This window comes from Orcinus orca, chromosome 13 (assembly GCF_937001465.1).
Source record: "Orcinus orca chromosome 13, mOrcOrc1.1, whole genome shotgun sequence".
NCBI lineage: Eukaryota > Metazoa > Chordata > Mammalia > Artiodactyla > Delphinidae > Orcinus > Orcinus orca.
The window spans coordinates 67,248,040-67,264,210 of NC_064571.1; the positions used below are offsets into that span (position 1 = coordinate 67,248,040).

Consider the following 16,171-nt stretch of genomic DNA (forward strand, 5'->3'; position numbering starts at 1 on the left):
ACATGCACGGAGCATTGCCAAACAGGGGAGCCCACCCAAGCCTAGGTGTCCAGGGTTTTTATTGGAGGCCAGTCACGTAGACGTGGCTAATCACCGCCATGGTTTCCATGCCCCTCCAGGGGTCAAGTTGAGTTGGCACCCCGTGACCCAAGGCCGTCACCACAAACCTCATCTTTAGCATAGACTGTCTGACGTAACCCCAGGGTCCCAGGTGAACAGGCACTTTTATAGGCAGAACATGCCAAGGGCTTAGAAGTTACCTCTCAGGAGTTGAGCAAGGGCTAAACGTATCTTTAGGTTAATCCTTTATGGCACAGGGTTTTTACCTAAAGACTCAGTGAAGCTGTAGAGGCCCAAACTCAGCAGACAAAGGCAAAAAGAGGACTTTGTCAGACCCATAGAAGATCAGTCTCTGAACTTCTGAGAACATTTCAGAATTCAAGTCAGGAGAATATCTTTGGGGTGTGTCTCTGTGGAGATATTGGTGTGGGTGGTGGATGGCTGTGTGTGCGTGCAGTGTGTATATACACACGGACGCATGGTGACAGGGGCCCCAGAGCACTGTGGCAGCTGGGCAGGGGCTGTACAGGAAGCATCTGTGCACATCCCAGAGGGGGAAGCAATGCATTGAAAATGAGCATTTCCTTTCGCAGGAGCCAGTTGGCTTCAGAGGCACCTTGTCACTGTTGAGATGAGCTGTGTGTGGAGGCCAAGGGCCAAATTAAGTCTGTGAATGTCAAGGCGGGTGCTCGGTGAATCTGAGCTTAAAATTAGAAGACGGCCTTATTTATGGGAGAGGAAATTAAATGACTGCAAGAGAAACAGAAGTTCCTGCCCATGCTGACCGGGGGTGATAGGTGCAAAGGGTTGGAAAAGTGGTCCTGCCTTGTAGGCCCAGGCCTGTTGTCTCCTCCCAGCTGCTGGATTCCCATTCAGCCAGTGAGGCTCCTGGTCACAGCTCAACTATCCTGCCCGTGAGAGCCCAGTTTCCCCTCCTGCATACCAGTACGGGAGTGTTCATCCAGAATTAAGGAACATTTTAAAAACATACGCAGTGCCTTGATGGCCCCCAAGGACTGGTGAATTTGTCTTGCAGATTTTGAAACTAGCCCCTGGATGACGTTGATGCTTGTCAGCGGGGTAGCCTGGGGGAAGTAGCAAGCAATGAGGCCGGAAAGCTAGAAACAGGCCTGTTTTTGATGGTCTTGGATGCCAGGCTAAGGAGTTTGAACCTTATCTTCAAGGCAGTTCAAGTTTTTAGCTGTTGAGCTACAGAGTGAGATTTGAAAGACAGCTCTGTCAGCCACCTGTAGAACGAAAGGGAAAGGGGTGAGGTGAGGGTGGGGAGAGGAGCTGGGAGTCCACTGCCGCGTTCGCCAGGCGCGAGGGGGTAAGGGAGAGTCGGCATCCATTCAGAAAAGCAGTTTTAGAGTTCCAGTCGGCAGGATCCGTCCAGTTGATGGGCAGAGGTGTTGCTTCTTAAGGTAGCGCTGGGGAGGAAGGGGGGATATGTTGACAGAAATGGGGAACCAAGGGAAGGAGCGTGTGTGGGGAGAGGATGGTGAAGGCACCGCTGAAAGGCCGTGTGCGTCCACATGGAGGGGCCATCCGCCCGAGCCTGGAAGTGAGGAGCAAAGTCAGGGCTGGAGGTACAGGCTTGATTCTCACAGGTGACAACTCAAGTTTGGAATCTCTGGAGATGCTACGCATCAACTTGCCCGTGAACCATAGGCATAGAAGGTAAGTGTTGGGAAATTCCCACTGTGGAGGTGTGGCTTTGCTTCTTGGAGCTGCAGGCTTGAGGCCACCTTGCTGGCTGACTGTGTCCTCTGCCTCCTGAGAGCCCCATGGCACTGAAGGACTTCACGGGTCCCCTTCTTCCTGACGTCCCTTTCCTCAGTGTGCAGCACGCCCCAGCCAGCCTCCCCGTGTCTCCACCCTGACTACATGGCCATGAGAAGGCGCCTGGGAGTAAAGGAAAGGCTCATAGCATTGTAGGCATCATACCTGGAGAGGTCGCAGTGTCTGTTGGCCCATTTTATAGATGAGAACATTGAGATCCAGAGAGGCAAGTTCTCAGTCAAGGCCCTGAACCCAGCCCTGGCCTGGCTCTCTTATGCCGCCATCTGAGCGTGCAGGCCTTCTTTTCACAGGACTACACGCGGGTGGTGTGCCCCGTGATCGATATCATCCACCTGGACACCTTCAACTACATCGAGTCGGCCACGGAACTTAGAGGGGGTGAGTGGGGCTAGCACCCTTGCCCAGTAAGGACTTTCTTTCTCTCCTGGTCGTTGCCGCTAAGGGGGAAAGTGAGAAAAATCACCTAGCCCTGCATCCTGTAATGTCAATAGCTCCAGGGTGGCCCTCACCATGGGGACTGTGAATGGAAGGGCCGGGGGGGTGGCAGGTCACTCCTAGCCCCCTGAGCTCTAGCTCCAACACGGGGTCACTCCAGGGCCTGAGGATTCGAGGGAAGCAAGGGCCCCGCTCCAATGTGGGGCCTGAATTGTTCCAGCATGTCAGTATTGGGTGCCTCCCTCTCTTCAAGGCCCACCACAGTTCTGCCCAGGGCTGAGTGCTGGGCTCCTCAAGAGGGGTTTGGGGTGATTCAGCCCCTCACAGACCTCCTGCTTACACGCCCCCACTCCCGAGACTCTTGGCCAAGGGCCACACTCCATAACTGTCCATCGTGTCCCCCTTAGGTCCCACTCTTGGGCTCTGTCAACTCCCACTCTATCCTGTGCCCTTTGTTCCCTAAGTCCACCCAGCAGAGAAGCCTCAGAGAGGCAGTAGGGGGTAGAGAAAGAAGGAAGCCGGAAGGGAAATCAGGCAGCTGTGTTGCCGACCAGCTTGGGTGAGACCTGTTATCCCTGGGACCACCTGGGAAACCGGGTACGTTCTTGAGCTTCTAGTAAAGGGACAGAATGAACAAGGTCTGCAGGTGCATCAGAGAGACCAAGTCAGCCATGTGGATGCTGTGTTTCAGGGTTTGACTGGAGCCTCCACTTCCAGTGGGAGCAGCTCACACCGGAGCAGAAGGCTCGGCGCCTGGACCCCACTGAGCCCATTAGGTGAGTCAGGGCAAGTGTTAGGGGTGGACAGATTCATAACCACTTGGCCCTTCCCACTGTCACGTGGTATAGGGAAGCAGTCCGTGGGAGATGCTCACACGATTGGGCAGAAACCAAGAGGACCCTTTGCCAGGCCAGCACCGCCTTTGCCCTTATTTTAGGAGGTTTCCGTCCTCGTGGAGACTTCTGCTGAAGGGATGGGGGCCGGTGGAGACCTGTGCTGAGGACTTGCCCAGCGCTGTCCACCCACGCACATGCCATGTCAATATTTACACTTCCAGCTAAATGTTGGAGGGTCCCAGATGGTCCCGTTTGAGCCTCTGACAAGAGAAAAGATGGTTCCTTAGCCCTCAGGTGCTGGATGTCAGGATTCAGCCCAGGTAGGTCGAGTCAGCCATTGCTGTAAGTGGAGGCTGCTGTCAAGGCATGGCCACTGCTATGAACACACACGACTGCCGCGTCCCACGTGAGAACACGACAGGCGCGTCAGCTTTGGGCTGCCTCTGCGGTGCTGCCTTGTCCTCATCTACATTCTCACTTCCAGACCCCATTGTGACCCACAGCACAGTGGCCAGATGGCCGCCTGGGGTTCAGGCCCATCCGAGGGCTCGGCGTAGAGTAGAGCACAGGGGTCCACCCAGCGGTGTCTGCATCGTGTGTGTGGCTTCAGTGTTCCCAAGACTGGAGGGTGCACGTGTCCCAGGCCTGTTGCGAACCTCCAATCTAAAACTTTCCTGCCTCCAGTGGAACGTCAGGAGGCCAGCAAGTGCTTCAGGATGTGGAGAGAAGACCACGGGACAGGGATTGCTCCTGCCGGGGTTGCAGGGATGCTCTGGGCTCTTCAGGGGCACCTCTGCAATGCGGGGCCTGCCACAGAGTAAATGTTTGATCATTTTCATTGAACTAACTTAAGTCAAACTGAGACTCAAAGGGCTGTGAAGAACTGAGTGGTGACACTCAGACAAACGGTGGGAATTGGGAGAACTTTGCAGTGGGACCTCTGTCGCATCTTCCCGCCAGTCCCTCCTCCCTCCTCCAGCTTTCATGACCTGGCGTGATGCCGAGAGGGAGGTTGGAGCCACGTGGCATGCCAGATAGTGCCATTTGCTCCTAAAGGGAGAGCAGAACCTTCTCACCATCCTCAGGACCACGCAGCACACACCAGTGCCTCGGTTACTTGCTGCCGGAAGTGTCTGATGTGGCAAGTGGACCAGGACAAAGTCAAGGTCAAGGCGGTGATGGTGCCGCTGCCTCTGGGTTTCCCTTCTCTGTCCCAGGGGTAGGGTTTTCGGGGCAGGTTCTCTTCTTGTGGGAACATCTCTGCTCCTCAGAGGACAAGTGTTTCCCAGAGGATAGTAGGGTGTCGTGGCATTGGGAGACCGAGCTTCTGACCTGCTCCCCGTCAACTAACTGACATAGAAGAAAACGCCCTTCGCCCTCTGGACCCACGGAATGAGGGGCGGGGTCCCGGAGGGCTTGCCAGCACCCAGGCCGAGCTGTCGATTCTTGCAGACATGCGTCCTTGTGCTTATCGGGTTGCTTGGCTGGACTCCGCAGCCCTTCCTTTCCAAGTGGCTTCTCCGGAATCTCTTGCAGTGGTCAAGGGGAGGGGAGCTTGGGAGAGGACCCCAAGGAAAGAGAATGAAGATGAGGGTGTGTTTGTTTACTAGGGCTGCTGCAGCAGAGTACCACAGGCTGCGTGGCTTAAACCACAGAAACATACCGTCTTGAGCTCTGGAGGCTGGAAGTCCAAGACAGGTGTTGGCATTTAGCGGACCTGGCATTTAGCGGTCCTGGCATTTAGCGGTAATCCTGTGCATCGTCCTCTGCCCCTGTTTTCTCCTGTCCCTGTCTCCAGGATGTGTTATGGCTTTCTTCTTCAGTCATTAAGAGTTATTTCCTGGAAATTTATGGCTGTTGGCCTGACCCACAGCATCTGTTCTCCTAAACTGGGCAGTGTAGAGAAATCTATCAGAAAAGTCCGTGTCCTGCCGTGTGGGGGCAGGGTTGCTTCCTTCTGAGGGCTGTGCCGGACCTTCTCCTGGGCTTGCAGAGGGCCGTCTTCTCTCTGTGTCTCCTCACATTGTCTTCTCTTTGTGCATGTCTGTCTCTGCAACTACATGTCCCCTTTTATAAGACACCAGTCCTATTGGATTAGGACCCACCCTAATAACCTCATTTTAACTTGATCACCTCTGTAAAGACCTTCTTTTTAAATAAGGTCACATTCTGAGGTACTCAGGGTTAGGACCTCAACATGTTTTTCGGGGGATAAAACTCAATCTGTAGCAGAAGGAAAGAGAGGAAAAAAAAGAAGAGAGAGTCCAGTCTCAAGAAATGGATGTGCTGTTCACAGCTGCTGCCGCAGCCCGTCTTCTCTGCCTGGTCAGTGGCCCATGGTCCCCGCTCCCTGTACTGGAGCTCCCAGGAGAGCCCCGCTGGGCAGGGCCTGTGGCAGAAGCCAGGGGGAGGCTCCCCAGGCCCTCCGAACAGCCGGGGTTCTGAGCAAATCCCGACTGCCCCACAGGAGGTGTGCAGACGAGCATATTAGCCTGTCTGCAGGGTCAGGAGATTTACAGTCGAAGGGAAAACCCTGGAGCATGTTCCTGTTTGAGGTAAGTGGACAGTATGGCCTCAAGATCAGGACCACCAGGACAGAGAACACGGCAGCAGCCCCGCTCCCATGACTGACCCTCCTTCTTTTCCTTCCAAATGCACAGGACTCCAATCATAGCTGGAGGGCTCTTCGTGATGGACAAATCCTGGTTCGACTACCTGGGGAAATATGACATGGACATGGACATCTGGGGCGGGGAGAACTTCGGTGAGTCACTGTCTTCGCATCCAGGGGCTAGTGTGCAGGTCTCCGTGTCATTGGACCACGTGTGCCTGGGATGAGGGCCAGGGAGATGGGGAGCAGGTCACTCCTTTGGGGGAACACCACGTGGGGTGCCAGAAGAGTGGCTGCTGGGAGGGCGGAGGGAAGGAGGGGGATTATCCATGGGGCCACATGGATGCTGCGGACCAGGGAAACACACCCGGATGGACCATTAGGGGGAAGTTGAGATGCAAAAGCTGGAAAGACCAAAGGAGGAGCACCGAGTCTGAGGGCCAGAGGCAGGCTTGAGCTGGGAGTACTGAACATGGGGATTTGGAGTTGGAAGGAGACTGGGGATAAAAAGCACGAGGAGGAGGATGGACAGCAACGCCATTAACATCTGGATCACATCTGTTGGCTGGTCTAGGCGTACAGCACTCGGCACTGGGTTAGCGAGGAGGGTCTGGGTGAATGCTGCGGAAGCCCTCGTCTTTCCGCGCAGAGAAAGCAGTGGGGGAGGGGGGAGGGGCTGGGTCACGTGTTCCAGAACTGTGTAAACGCATGGCCAGGTGTGGCCACAGTGGTGTAGGGCTGCCATGTGCAGATACAGGAGAAAGTAGTCGGAGACCCGTCCCATCTAGATGATGACAATGACTGACCCTCCAGTTTCCTCCTGTGTTAAAAGTGTAACACAGGGATGCTTTGGGGGTTGCTGTGGAAATCCATTCAGGTAAGTCTGTAAAACCCCTGGGCACCATGTGGACACAATACACGTTAGTTACCATTTCTTCCCTCCAGCAGGTAAGACCTAAGAGGTGACCAGCCTATAAGCTACACAAGGCAGGGATTTGGTCTGTTTGTTCACGGCTAGCTTCCTTGCCCAGTATGGTGCCTGCCACGAACGAGGCTTCAGGAACTATTTGTTGAATAAACCACAGGAGAACCATTGTAAAGCAATTATACTCCAATAAAGATGTTAAAAAAAAATAAAAACATAAACCGCAAGAGAGGAAGAGGAGTCCAGGGGTGTCAGGGCCCCTTCCCCTTTCTGGGTGCTGGGGAGCGTGTTTGGCGTGGGCTCCCCGAGCGGTGGCGTGGGCCAGGAGAAGGATCCATGGGGCTCTTCCTGGCATTTAGCGGTAATCCTGTGCATCGTCCTCTGCCCCTGTTTTCTCCTGTCTCTGTCTCCAGGATGCGTTATGGCTTTCTTCCTCAGTCATTAAGAGTTATTTCCTGGAAATTTATGGCTGTTGGCCTGACCCACAGCATCTGTTCTCCTAAACTGGGCAGTGTAGAGAAATCTATCAGAAAAGTCCGTGTCCTGCCATGTGGGGGCCAGGTTGGAAGCTCGGCAAACAAAGCAGAAAATCCCAGTTCCCACAAACCAAACCAAATCCCCTGACTAGGACTCAGTCCTCGGATGCCACGGGGGTCTTTGGGGTGGGGTTTGAGGGGGGATCTGCCTGCACCAGCCCGGGAGAACTTGGAGCCGGGTACACCCTTGGCGTTCTCAATGGGGACAAGGTCTCTGTCCTTCTGGGCAGAGCCCATCAGATGTCCTCCCGTTCACAGTACCTCTCGTGATTCTTCCTGATGTGCTCTGGCCTTTATCCCTGTACATTGAATCCTTTCTGCAGCCCTTTTGATAGACAGCAGTCATCCAGTCTCTGCTCGAATGCTACTGATGATGATGTGTTTGCTGCTTCACAGTATGGTAAGTTCTGTTGTTGAGAATTTTTGTGTTGAGTTGTTAGGAAATTCTTCTAAGTCGAAGCCCAGCTTCCATCAGTCAGGCCTTGTTCTGCCCCCTTGACCCACACAAAGTACGTGTGGTCCTTCCTTTCCATGGCAGCCACGTGTGGATGCAGGCAGCGTGTTACTTTCAATGATGTCACATTCTGGTCCAACCTACCAGTACCTTCTCTTTATAGCAACGTTGACACACATCTGCTCACATCCAGGGTGATCTCCTCTTGTTGGTTTCCCAGTGGTTTGACATCACCAAGTGCTGACTGGACCAGGGAAGTAGGGAGGGGCTTCGGGAGAGGTGTGGGAGAGACATTTTACAATCCATCACAAAAGTTTTTAAATCACAAAGAAAGCACTGCAGACAGCTAACACAGGAAACACTGTTTTCTCCAATTCCAACATTCCATTATACTATAGCCAACTCCCAGCACTTTTTTTTTTTTTTTTTTTTTTTTTGTGGTACGCGGGGCTCTCACTGTCGTGGCCTCTCTCGTTGCGGAACACAGGCTCCGGATGCGCAGGCTCCGGATTCGCAGGCTCAGCGACCATGGCTCACTGGCCCAGCCGCTCCGCGGCATGTGGGATCTTCCCGGACTGGGGCCCGAACCCGTGTCCCCTGCATCGGCAGGCGGACTCTCAACCACTGCGCCACCAGGGGAGCCCAGCTCCCAGCACTTTAAAAGTCATTTCTGGATTTTTTTTTTTAGCATTTTACATGCCAGAACACGCAGTGCTTTTTTTTAAATTGACGTATAGTTGATTTACAATGCTGTGTTAGTTTCAGGTGTACGGCAAAGTGGTTCAGTTATACATATACATACATATTCTTTTTCAGATTCTTTTCCATTATAGGTTATTACAGGGTATTGAATATAGTTCCCTGTGCTATACAGTAGGTCCTTGTTGGTTATCTGTTTCATATATAGTAGTGTGTAGATGTTAATCCCAAACTCCTAATTTATCCCTCCCCCACCCTCCGCTTTCCTCTTTGGGAACCATAAGTTTGTTTTCTATGTCAGTGAATCAATTTCTGTTTCGTAAATAAGTTCATTTATATATGTTTTTTAGATTCCACAAATAAGTGATATCATATGATATTTGTCTTTCTCTGTCTGACTTACTTCACCTAGTATGATAATCTCTACGTCCATCCATGTTGCTGCAAATGGCATTATTTCATTCTTTTTTATGGCTGAGTAATATTGCATTGTATATATGTACCACATCTTTATCCATTCATCTGTTGATGGACATTTAGGTTGTTTCCATGTCTTGGATATTGTAAATAGTGCTGCTATGAACATTGGGGTGCATGTATCTTTTTGAATTAGAGTTTTTGTCTTTTTCGGATATATGCCCAGGAGTGGGATTGCCGGGTCGTGTGGTAGTTCTGTTTTTAGTTTCTTAAGAAGCCTCCATACTGTTCTCCACAGTAGCTGCACCAACTTACAATCCCGCCAACAGTGTAGGAGGGTTCCCTTTCTCCACACCCTCTCCAGCATTTGTTATTTGTAGACTTTTTGATGATGGCCATTCTGACCAGTGTGAGGTGGTACTTCATTGTAGTTTTGATTTGCATTTCTCTAATAATCAGTGATGTTGAGCATTTTTTCATGTGCCTGTTGGCCATCTGTATGTCTTCTTCGGAGAAATGTCTATTTAGGTCTTCTGCCCCTTTTTGATTGAGTTGTTTGGGGTTTTTTTTTTTTTTTTTTGTGGTATGTGGGCCTCTCACTGTTGTGGCCTCTCTCACTGTTGTGGCCTCTCCCGTTTGCGGAGCACAGGCTCCGGACGCGCAGGCTCAGCAGCCACGGCTCACGGGCCCAGCCACTCCACGGCATGTGGGATCTTCCCGGACCGGGCCCGAACCCGTGTCCCCTGCATCGGCAGGCGGACTCTCAACCACTGCGCCACCAGGGAAGCCCGGGGTTTTTTTTGATATTGAGCTGTACGAGCTTTTTGTATATTTTGGAAATTAAGCCCTTGTCAGTTGCATCGTTTGCAAATATTTCTCCCAGTCCATAGGTTGTCTTTTCATCTTATTATGGTTTCCTTTGCTGTGCAAAAGCTTCTAAGTCTGATTAGGTCCCATTTGTCCACCTGCAAAGGACAGACGGTGAGGAGGGGAAAAGGGATCTGCATGTCAGAATAGAAAATCCAAGCTCCAGTGTATGGCAACAGGGCCCCTTGCTTCCAAGTCCTGAAGATCCTCTCCCCTCAGCATCACTCATGTCCATCCCCCTCTTACTCTCCCAAATGATTCTCCACCTCCAGTCTGCTCCCCTCAAAGCCATCCCCACACACTCCCACCAAAGTGCTCTTGGAAATGCCAATCTCTCCCACCCTCCCGGGTTTGGCACCCCCTGTGGCCCCTTCTTGTCCTAAAGACAACGCCCACACCATTGCTTGACCTTGCCCACCTCCCCAGCCTTCAGTCCAGAGGCACTGACAGACCCTCCTGCACTGCCCGGACATGCCCAGCCATCTACAGAGATCCAGCCTCCACCCTCCACCAAGTGCCAAATGGCCACAGATCACAGCTCTGGGGCTGCCTGGCCTCCCCCAGGAGTAGGACACCCTCCCTACCCACCCTCTGCCCACTCCCCGCAGCACCCTGCTCTCCTCTCCACTGGTACTGGGCCCTCTCGCGTATTTGTCTGTTTTTTCTTCTGTGCCTTCCACCTACAAGAACATTCATCTAACTTCTCGACCTCGATGACTGGAGCCGTGGAAACTGCTCGCTGAATGTGTGTTCAAAGCGGGAGGTTGACCAGGAAGGGGGTTCAGGGTGGGAAGGACCACATGTACACAGCTCTGAGGCTCCATTTAAAATCAGTCTCCATGCATTAAACGGAGCCTGTGGGGAATAACAATGGCAGGTAAAGATGTCTTTCCTTTCCCGAGACATGGGCTTTCTGTGTGTTCCAGACGTAGTTGCCTTTGTTGCATCGACTTGATTTCACGGCACAGAAGTCCATGAGATCACTGGACAAGGCTCTGGCCAGGGTGACCGGGACCATCCTCTGTGGCACACTGCCTGGCCTGCCCATCTCACTTTCATCTGCTGGGAGCGGCCCCAAGCGGCCACTTGAAAGCCAACCCCAGCTATGCCCTCGAGCAGCCCGACCCTGGTGCAGTCATTCCCACAAAGCGTTTCTAAGAGGAGCTGAAGTGTTGATAATTACATCTGCAGTTCAGCATAGGAACAGGCTTTAGGGAAATGTGGCTTTTAGCCTTTTATTTTTCAGAAGTTGTTTTGCATTAAAATTGGATGTTTAAACTCCAATTTTCATAACACAGGATACATGGAAAATATCTAATGCATCTACTCACTTTAGCTTTTGGTCTTTAGAGGTGAAAGGAACCTGTTGCCCAGTAAAAGTGTGCGTGTGTGTGTGTGCGTGTGTGTGTGTGTGTGTGTGTGTGTATAAGTGGTGGGGTAGGAGGTATGCCTTTCCAAAATGGAGGCCTTGGCACATATATGAAGGGAGAGTATGGGATTTCTGGATTTAAAATGGGGGGTTTCTAAAGCATACCAGATACAAAAGACAACGCTGAGGAGAGAGATGAGGGCCCCAGAGAGGAGCTGCCACCACCAGCTCCCCCATCCCCAGAACAGCCAAGGACATCAGGCTGTGTCAGGTTTGGCAGGCACACTCCTGTGTGTCAGCATGGCCTGTGGAATCAGACCTACGTTTGAATCCCGCAGTCATCACCAGTTCTGTGTCCTTGGGAAAGTTGCTTTACCTCACTGTTTCTAAGTCTTTAAAGTGGAGACAGTGACCCCCATGGTAGGGGAAGGGCCTCCGCCAAAATACATCCCCGCCCTAATCCCCGTATTAGAGAAAAAATTATTCTGACCCTTGTTAAAATGGTAAGAAAGACTTTACTCAGGACTCTCACAATGGGTGTCAAGGCTATCGCAATGGCAGGGCTGGGGGGTATGGGGCTCAGCTCCAAATACAACAAGAGCAGGTGGGGATTTGGATCCAAGGAGCAGGGCGGGGGGCGGTGAATGGAAATTACTAAGAGGGAACATCAAAAGTGGGGGGGATAATATTCTTGAAGTGACAACATTATGAAGGAAATAGTAATGGTTAACATGGGTTAAAGGTGAGGTTGACGGGAGAGGAGAAAGGTGGTGTGATTAAAAGGGCAGCATGAGGGATCTTTGTGGTAATGAAACTCTTCCGTGTCTTTACTGGTGAGTACATGGACATATGCATGTGATAAAATAGCATGAGGTAAATACACACATGCACACACACAAATTCATATACATGAAACTTGGAAACCTGAATATGATTGATGGATTGTATCAATGTGAGTATCTTTGTTAAATTCATGTACTATAAATTTGAAAGACAGTGCCATTAGGGAAAACCATGAAGGGTACACGGCATCTCTATTTTATTTCTTATAATTGTTTGTGAATGTACAATTATCTCAACATTAAAAGTTTAATTTAAAAACAAAGTGGGGGGAATTCTGCTACATTGACCTAAGGTTTCTTTTTTTTTTTTATCTTTATTGGAGTATAATTGCTTTACAATGGTGTATTAGTTTCTGCTTTATAACAAAGTGAATCAGTTATACATATGTTCCCATATCTCTTCCCTCTTGCGTCTCCCTCCCTCCCACCCTCCCTATCCCACCCCTCTAGGTGGTCACAGAGCACCGAGCTGATCTCCCTGTGCTATGCGGCTGCTTCCCACTAGCTATCTGTTTTACGTTTGGTAGTGTATATATGTCCATGCCTCTCTCTCACTTTGTCACAGCTTACCCTTCCCCCTCCCCATATCCTCAAGTCCGTTCTCCAGTAGGTCTGTGTCTTTATTCCTGTCTTACCCCTAGGTTCTTCATGACATTTTTTTCTTAAATTCCATATATATGTGTTAGCATACGGTATTTGTCTTTCTCTTTCTGACTTACTTCACTCTGTATGACAGACACCATCACCCTGATACCAAAACCAGACAAGGATGTCACAAAGAAAGAAAACTACAGGCCAATATCATTGATGAACATAGATGTAAAATCCTCAGTAAAATACTAGCAAACAGAATCCAACAGCAAATTTAAGAGGATCATACACCACGATCAAGTAGGGTTTATCCCAGGAACGCAAGGATTCTTCAACATACGCAAATCAATCAGTGTGATACACCACATTAACAAATTAAGGAATAAAAACCATATGGTCATCTCAATAGATGTCCAGAGAAAGCTTTCGACAAAATTCAACACCCATTTATGATAAAAACCCTCCAGAAAGTAGGCATAGAGGGAACTTTCTTCAACATAATAAAGGCCATATATGACAAACCCACAGCCAACATTGTCCTCAATGGTGAAAAACTGAAAGCATTTCCACTAAGATCAGAAACAAGACAAGGTTACCCACTCTCACCACTCTTATTCAACATAGTTTTGGAAGTTTTAGCCACAGCAATCAGAGAAGAAAAGGAAATAAAAGGAATCCAAATCGGAAAAGAAGAAGTAAAGCTGTCACTGTTTGCAGATGACATGATACTATACATAGAGAATCCTAAAGATGCTACCAGAAAACTACTAGAGCTAATCAATGAATTTGGTAAAGTGGCAGGATACAAAATTAATGCACAGAAATCTCTGGCATTCCTATACACTAAGGATGAAAAATCTGAAAGTGAAATCAAGAAAACACTCCCATTTACCATTGCAACAAAAAGAATAAAATATCTAGGAATAAACCTACCTAAGGAGACAAAAGACCTGTATGCAGAAAATTATAAGACACTGATGAAAGCAATTAAAGATGATACAAGCAGATGGAGAGGTATACCATGTTCTTGGATTGGAAGAATCAACATTGTGAAAATGACTCTACTACCCAAAGCAATCTACAGATTCAACGCAATCCCTATCCAGCTACCACTGGCATTTTTCACAGAACTAGAACAAAACATTTCAGAATTTCTATGGAGACCTAAGGTTTCTTACCAGGGTAGTCAGATATGGGGGCCGGGGCAGGCTGGGGGGATGGATTCTCTAAACCGGCTTAGCAGGATTCTTGCTAAAACGGGATGCAGGCCTGACGAGGGTAAGGAACAACAGTTCATGCCTAGTCAGAGAGAGGGCGAGCCTGAGTAAAGTTTGGTCACGGAGAGCATCTCCTCACCTAGAACCTGTCAGGAGGTTACCTTACACGGCAAAAGGGAGTTTGCCGATGTCATTAAGGCTCCTGAATCTGAAGCTGGGAGAGTGGCCTGGAGTGTCCAGGTGGGCCCAGTCCAATCACTTGGGCCCTTTGCAGCAGAGAACTTTCTCTGGCTGGAGTCAGAAGAGATGGAGCGAAGCAGTCAGAGAGGTTCACAGCCTGGGAGGAACTGGCCTGGCTGCCACTGGTGTGACGGGGGAGGGGCAGCGTGGATGTAGCAGGGGCCCCTGACCTACAGCCAGTGAGGAGAAGGGAACCGCAGCCCTGCGACCGCGAGGAACCAGCTTCTGCAAACAACCTGAATCAACTCGAAAGCTTCAGAGCCCCCAGAAAGGAGCCTAATCCTGCTGACATGTTGATCGCGGCCTGGAGAGACCCTCAGCAGTGGGCCCAACCAAACCCACGCTGGGTTGGTGTGGTAATTTGTTACGGCAGCAGTAGAAACACGCTCTCAGGGCCACTGTGAAGATGAATGAGGCCCCGAGCAGTGGCCTTGCCTCGCCTTCGGGTTGCAGGCGAGCAGGTTTGTCAGACGAGCACTGTGTCACACCCGCGGGAACAGTGGGTCCCTCTCGCTGTCTCTTTTGGCCTCACCTTTTCCAGGTTCAGGGGCTCAAGATGAGAGAAGTGGCCTCCTCTGAGAAGAGCAACCAAGTCTGATGTAAAGTCATCCTCCCCCGACCCAGGTGGGGCTGCTTGCTAAGCCCCAGGCCCAGGTGCGGTCCCTCAAGGCCACGCTTTTCCAGAGCGACTGTGGAGAGGTAAAGGGTGCCGCCATGATGTTCGCAGCCGGACAGCCCCTGGTGACCAGGGTGGGCCTGTGGTTACTGCTTGTTCAGAAGTCAGGGACCTGGATGCAACCTTGATTGTCCCGGATGGTGTGAAGCATAATTTTGCTCATAGGTTCAAGGTTATCCTTTGTGGCCCAAATAAGATTGCCTCTACTCGAGTCCATGTACTCATTAAAAATTAATAACAGAGCTTTCTAGCTCAGGTGACCCTGAGAACGTAAAGATTCTTGAAAGGTCCCTGTCACCACATTTGTCTGTGTGGACGGATGAGTGTCTCTTACTGACCATCACTGTCCCCTGCAATCCCTTTGTCCTCACTAGATTTCAACCCGGCCAGAGGGAGAGTGGCTAATGCTGTGTAGACAGTAAATGTGTCTGTATACAGTCCATGAGGTTCCATTTAAAACAGGCCCACTGCCTTCAGGGGAGCCCGTGTCTAATGTTCCCTTTGCCTTTGTGTAGAAACCGGGCTATCAGAGGAGATTTCAACTTGACCTATATGGCCAAGGAGTGGTATAGGAATAGCTGTGATTCGGTTCCTGGGGAGGAAGCTGTCCCCTTTCCCCTGGATTCCTGTCCACCATCACGGCTCGTCAGGTAGACGCTGGCTCTGGTTAAGGGTTGGGGGCTTATGAGCGCTGGTAAAACTGCTGATGAGTTGATGAGGAAACAGAAGGAAAGAGCTGAGAACAGAGGCTGGGGAGGGTAGTTTATTCCCAAATATTAATCTGAAGTTTAAAAGAAGAAGGCAACAGCGCCCCCAATGAGGATGGAATAATTACACATCTCCCTGCCTGGAATTCAGAGCAGATTTGGGGCTGCGTGACATCCATCAACAGGGAGATTATGCGGGTGCTGACTCAGTGAGAACTCCCCACAAACTCCCTACATCATCTTTTGACTCCTTCACTTAAGAAAGTGATGATTTTGCAGGAACTGAAGACATGGCAAGTGGAGGGTCTGGGCTCTACCTGGAAGGCCCACTGCTTTACACCTCGGTCTACGGCCCCACTGCTTGGACCTCGGGATCACAAGCCTTTCCCAGAGGCTTCAGCACAGATCTGTGAATCACCGGACCTGGCTTGCAGTCCTGGGAGGATACACACTGTTATCCTTTAGTCAGTGGTGTAGTTAAGGTGGGACAACTATATGTCCTAGGTTTTAAATACTCCACACTATGGTACCTGAAGGTCATTACACTGATCTGAACGCTCCAAGCTTCATCACCCAGACTGCCTTGACTCTGGCCCAGGCACAGCAAGGCATGTGTCTCAGGTCATCTTGGATACGACAGTCTGGACTCCAGAGGCGAGAAGCTCTTACTGCATCTCAGGCTGCAGCCTCTGTGGGCAACATCTGCTGGCCGGAAGCAGAGCTGAGACAGGCAGGTGTCGGGACTGGATGAAGGAGTGGATAAGGCAGCTGGTTATAGATTGGTCTCTCTGGTTCGTCGGCGAGTGCCCTGAAGTCAGGAGCTTCGTGTCCACAGCCGCATTGGCTGATGGTGCGTGTCCACTCTGAGTGAGATGGGGTCAGGGCA

The 16,171-nt window shown here is 50.7% G+C and overlaps 1 protein-coding gene across 3 annotated transcripts in view; it reads left to right on the top strand.

Moving 5' to 3' along the window:
* Positions 1-16,171, top strand: part of GALNT14 (polypeptide N-acetylgalactosaminyltransferase 14) — a 232,100-nt gene that overhangs the window by 185,627 nt on the left and 30,302 nt on the right. For all 3 annotated transcript variants that reach the window (XM_033425224.2, XM_004268185.3, XM_033425225.2), the window contains 3 exons: positions 2,154-2,241; positions 2,990-3,074; positions 5,795-5,898. In XM_033425224.2, coding sequence (XP_033281115.1) covers positions 2,154-2,241; positions 2,990-3,074; positions 5,795-5,898 — 277 coding nt within the window. The remainder of the gene's footprint in view (positions 1-2,153; positions 2,242-2,989; positions 3,075-5,794; positions 5,899-16,171) is intronic.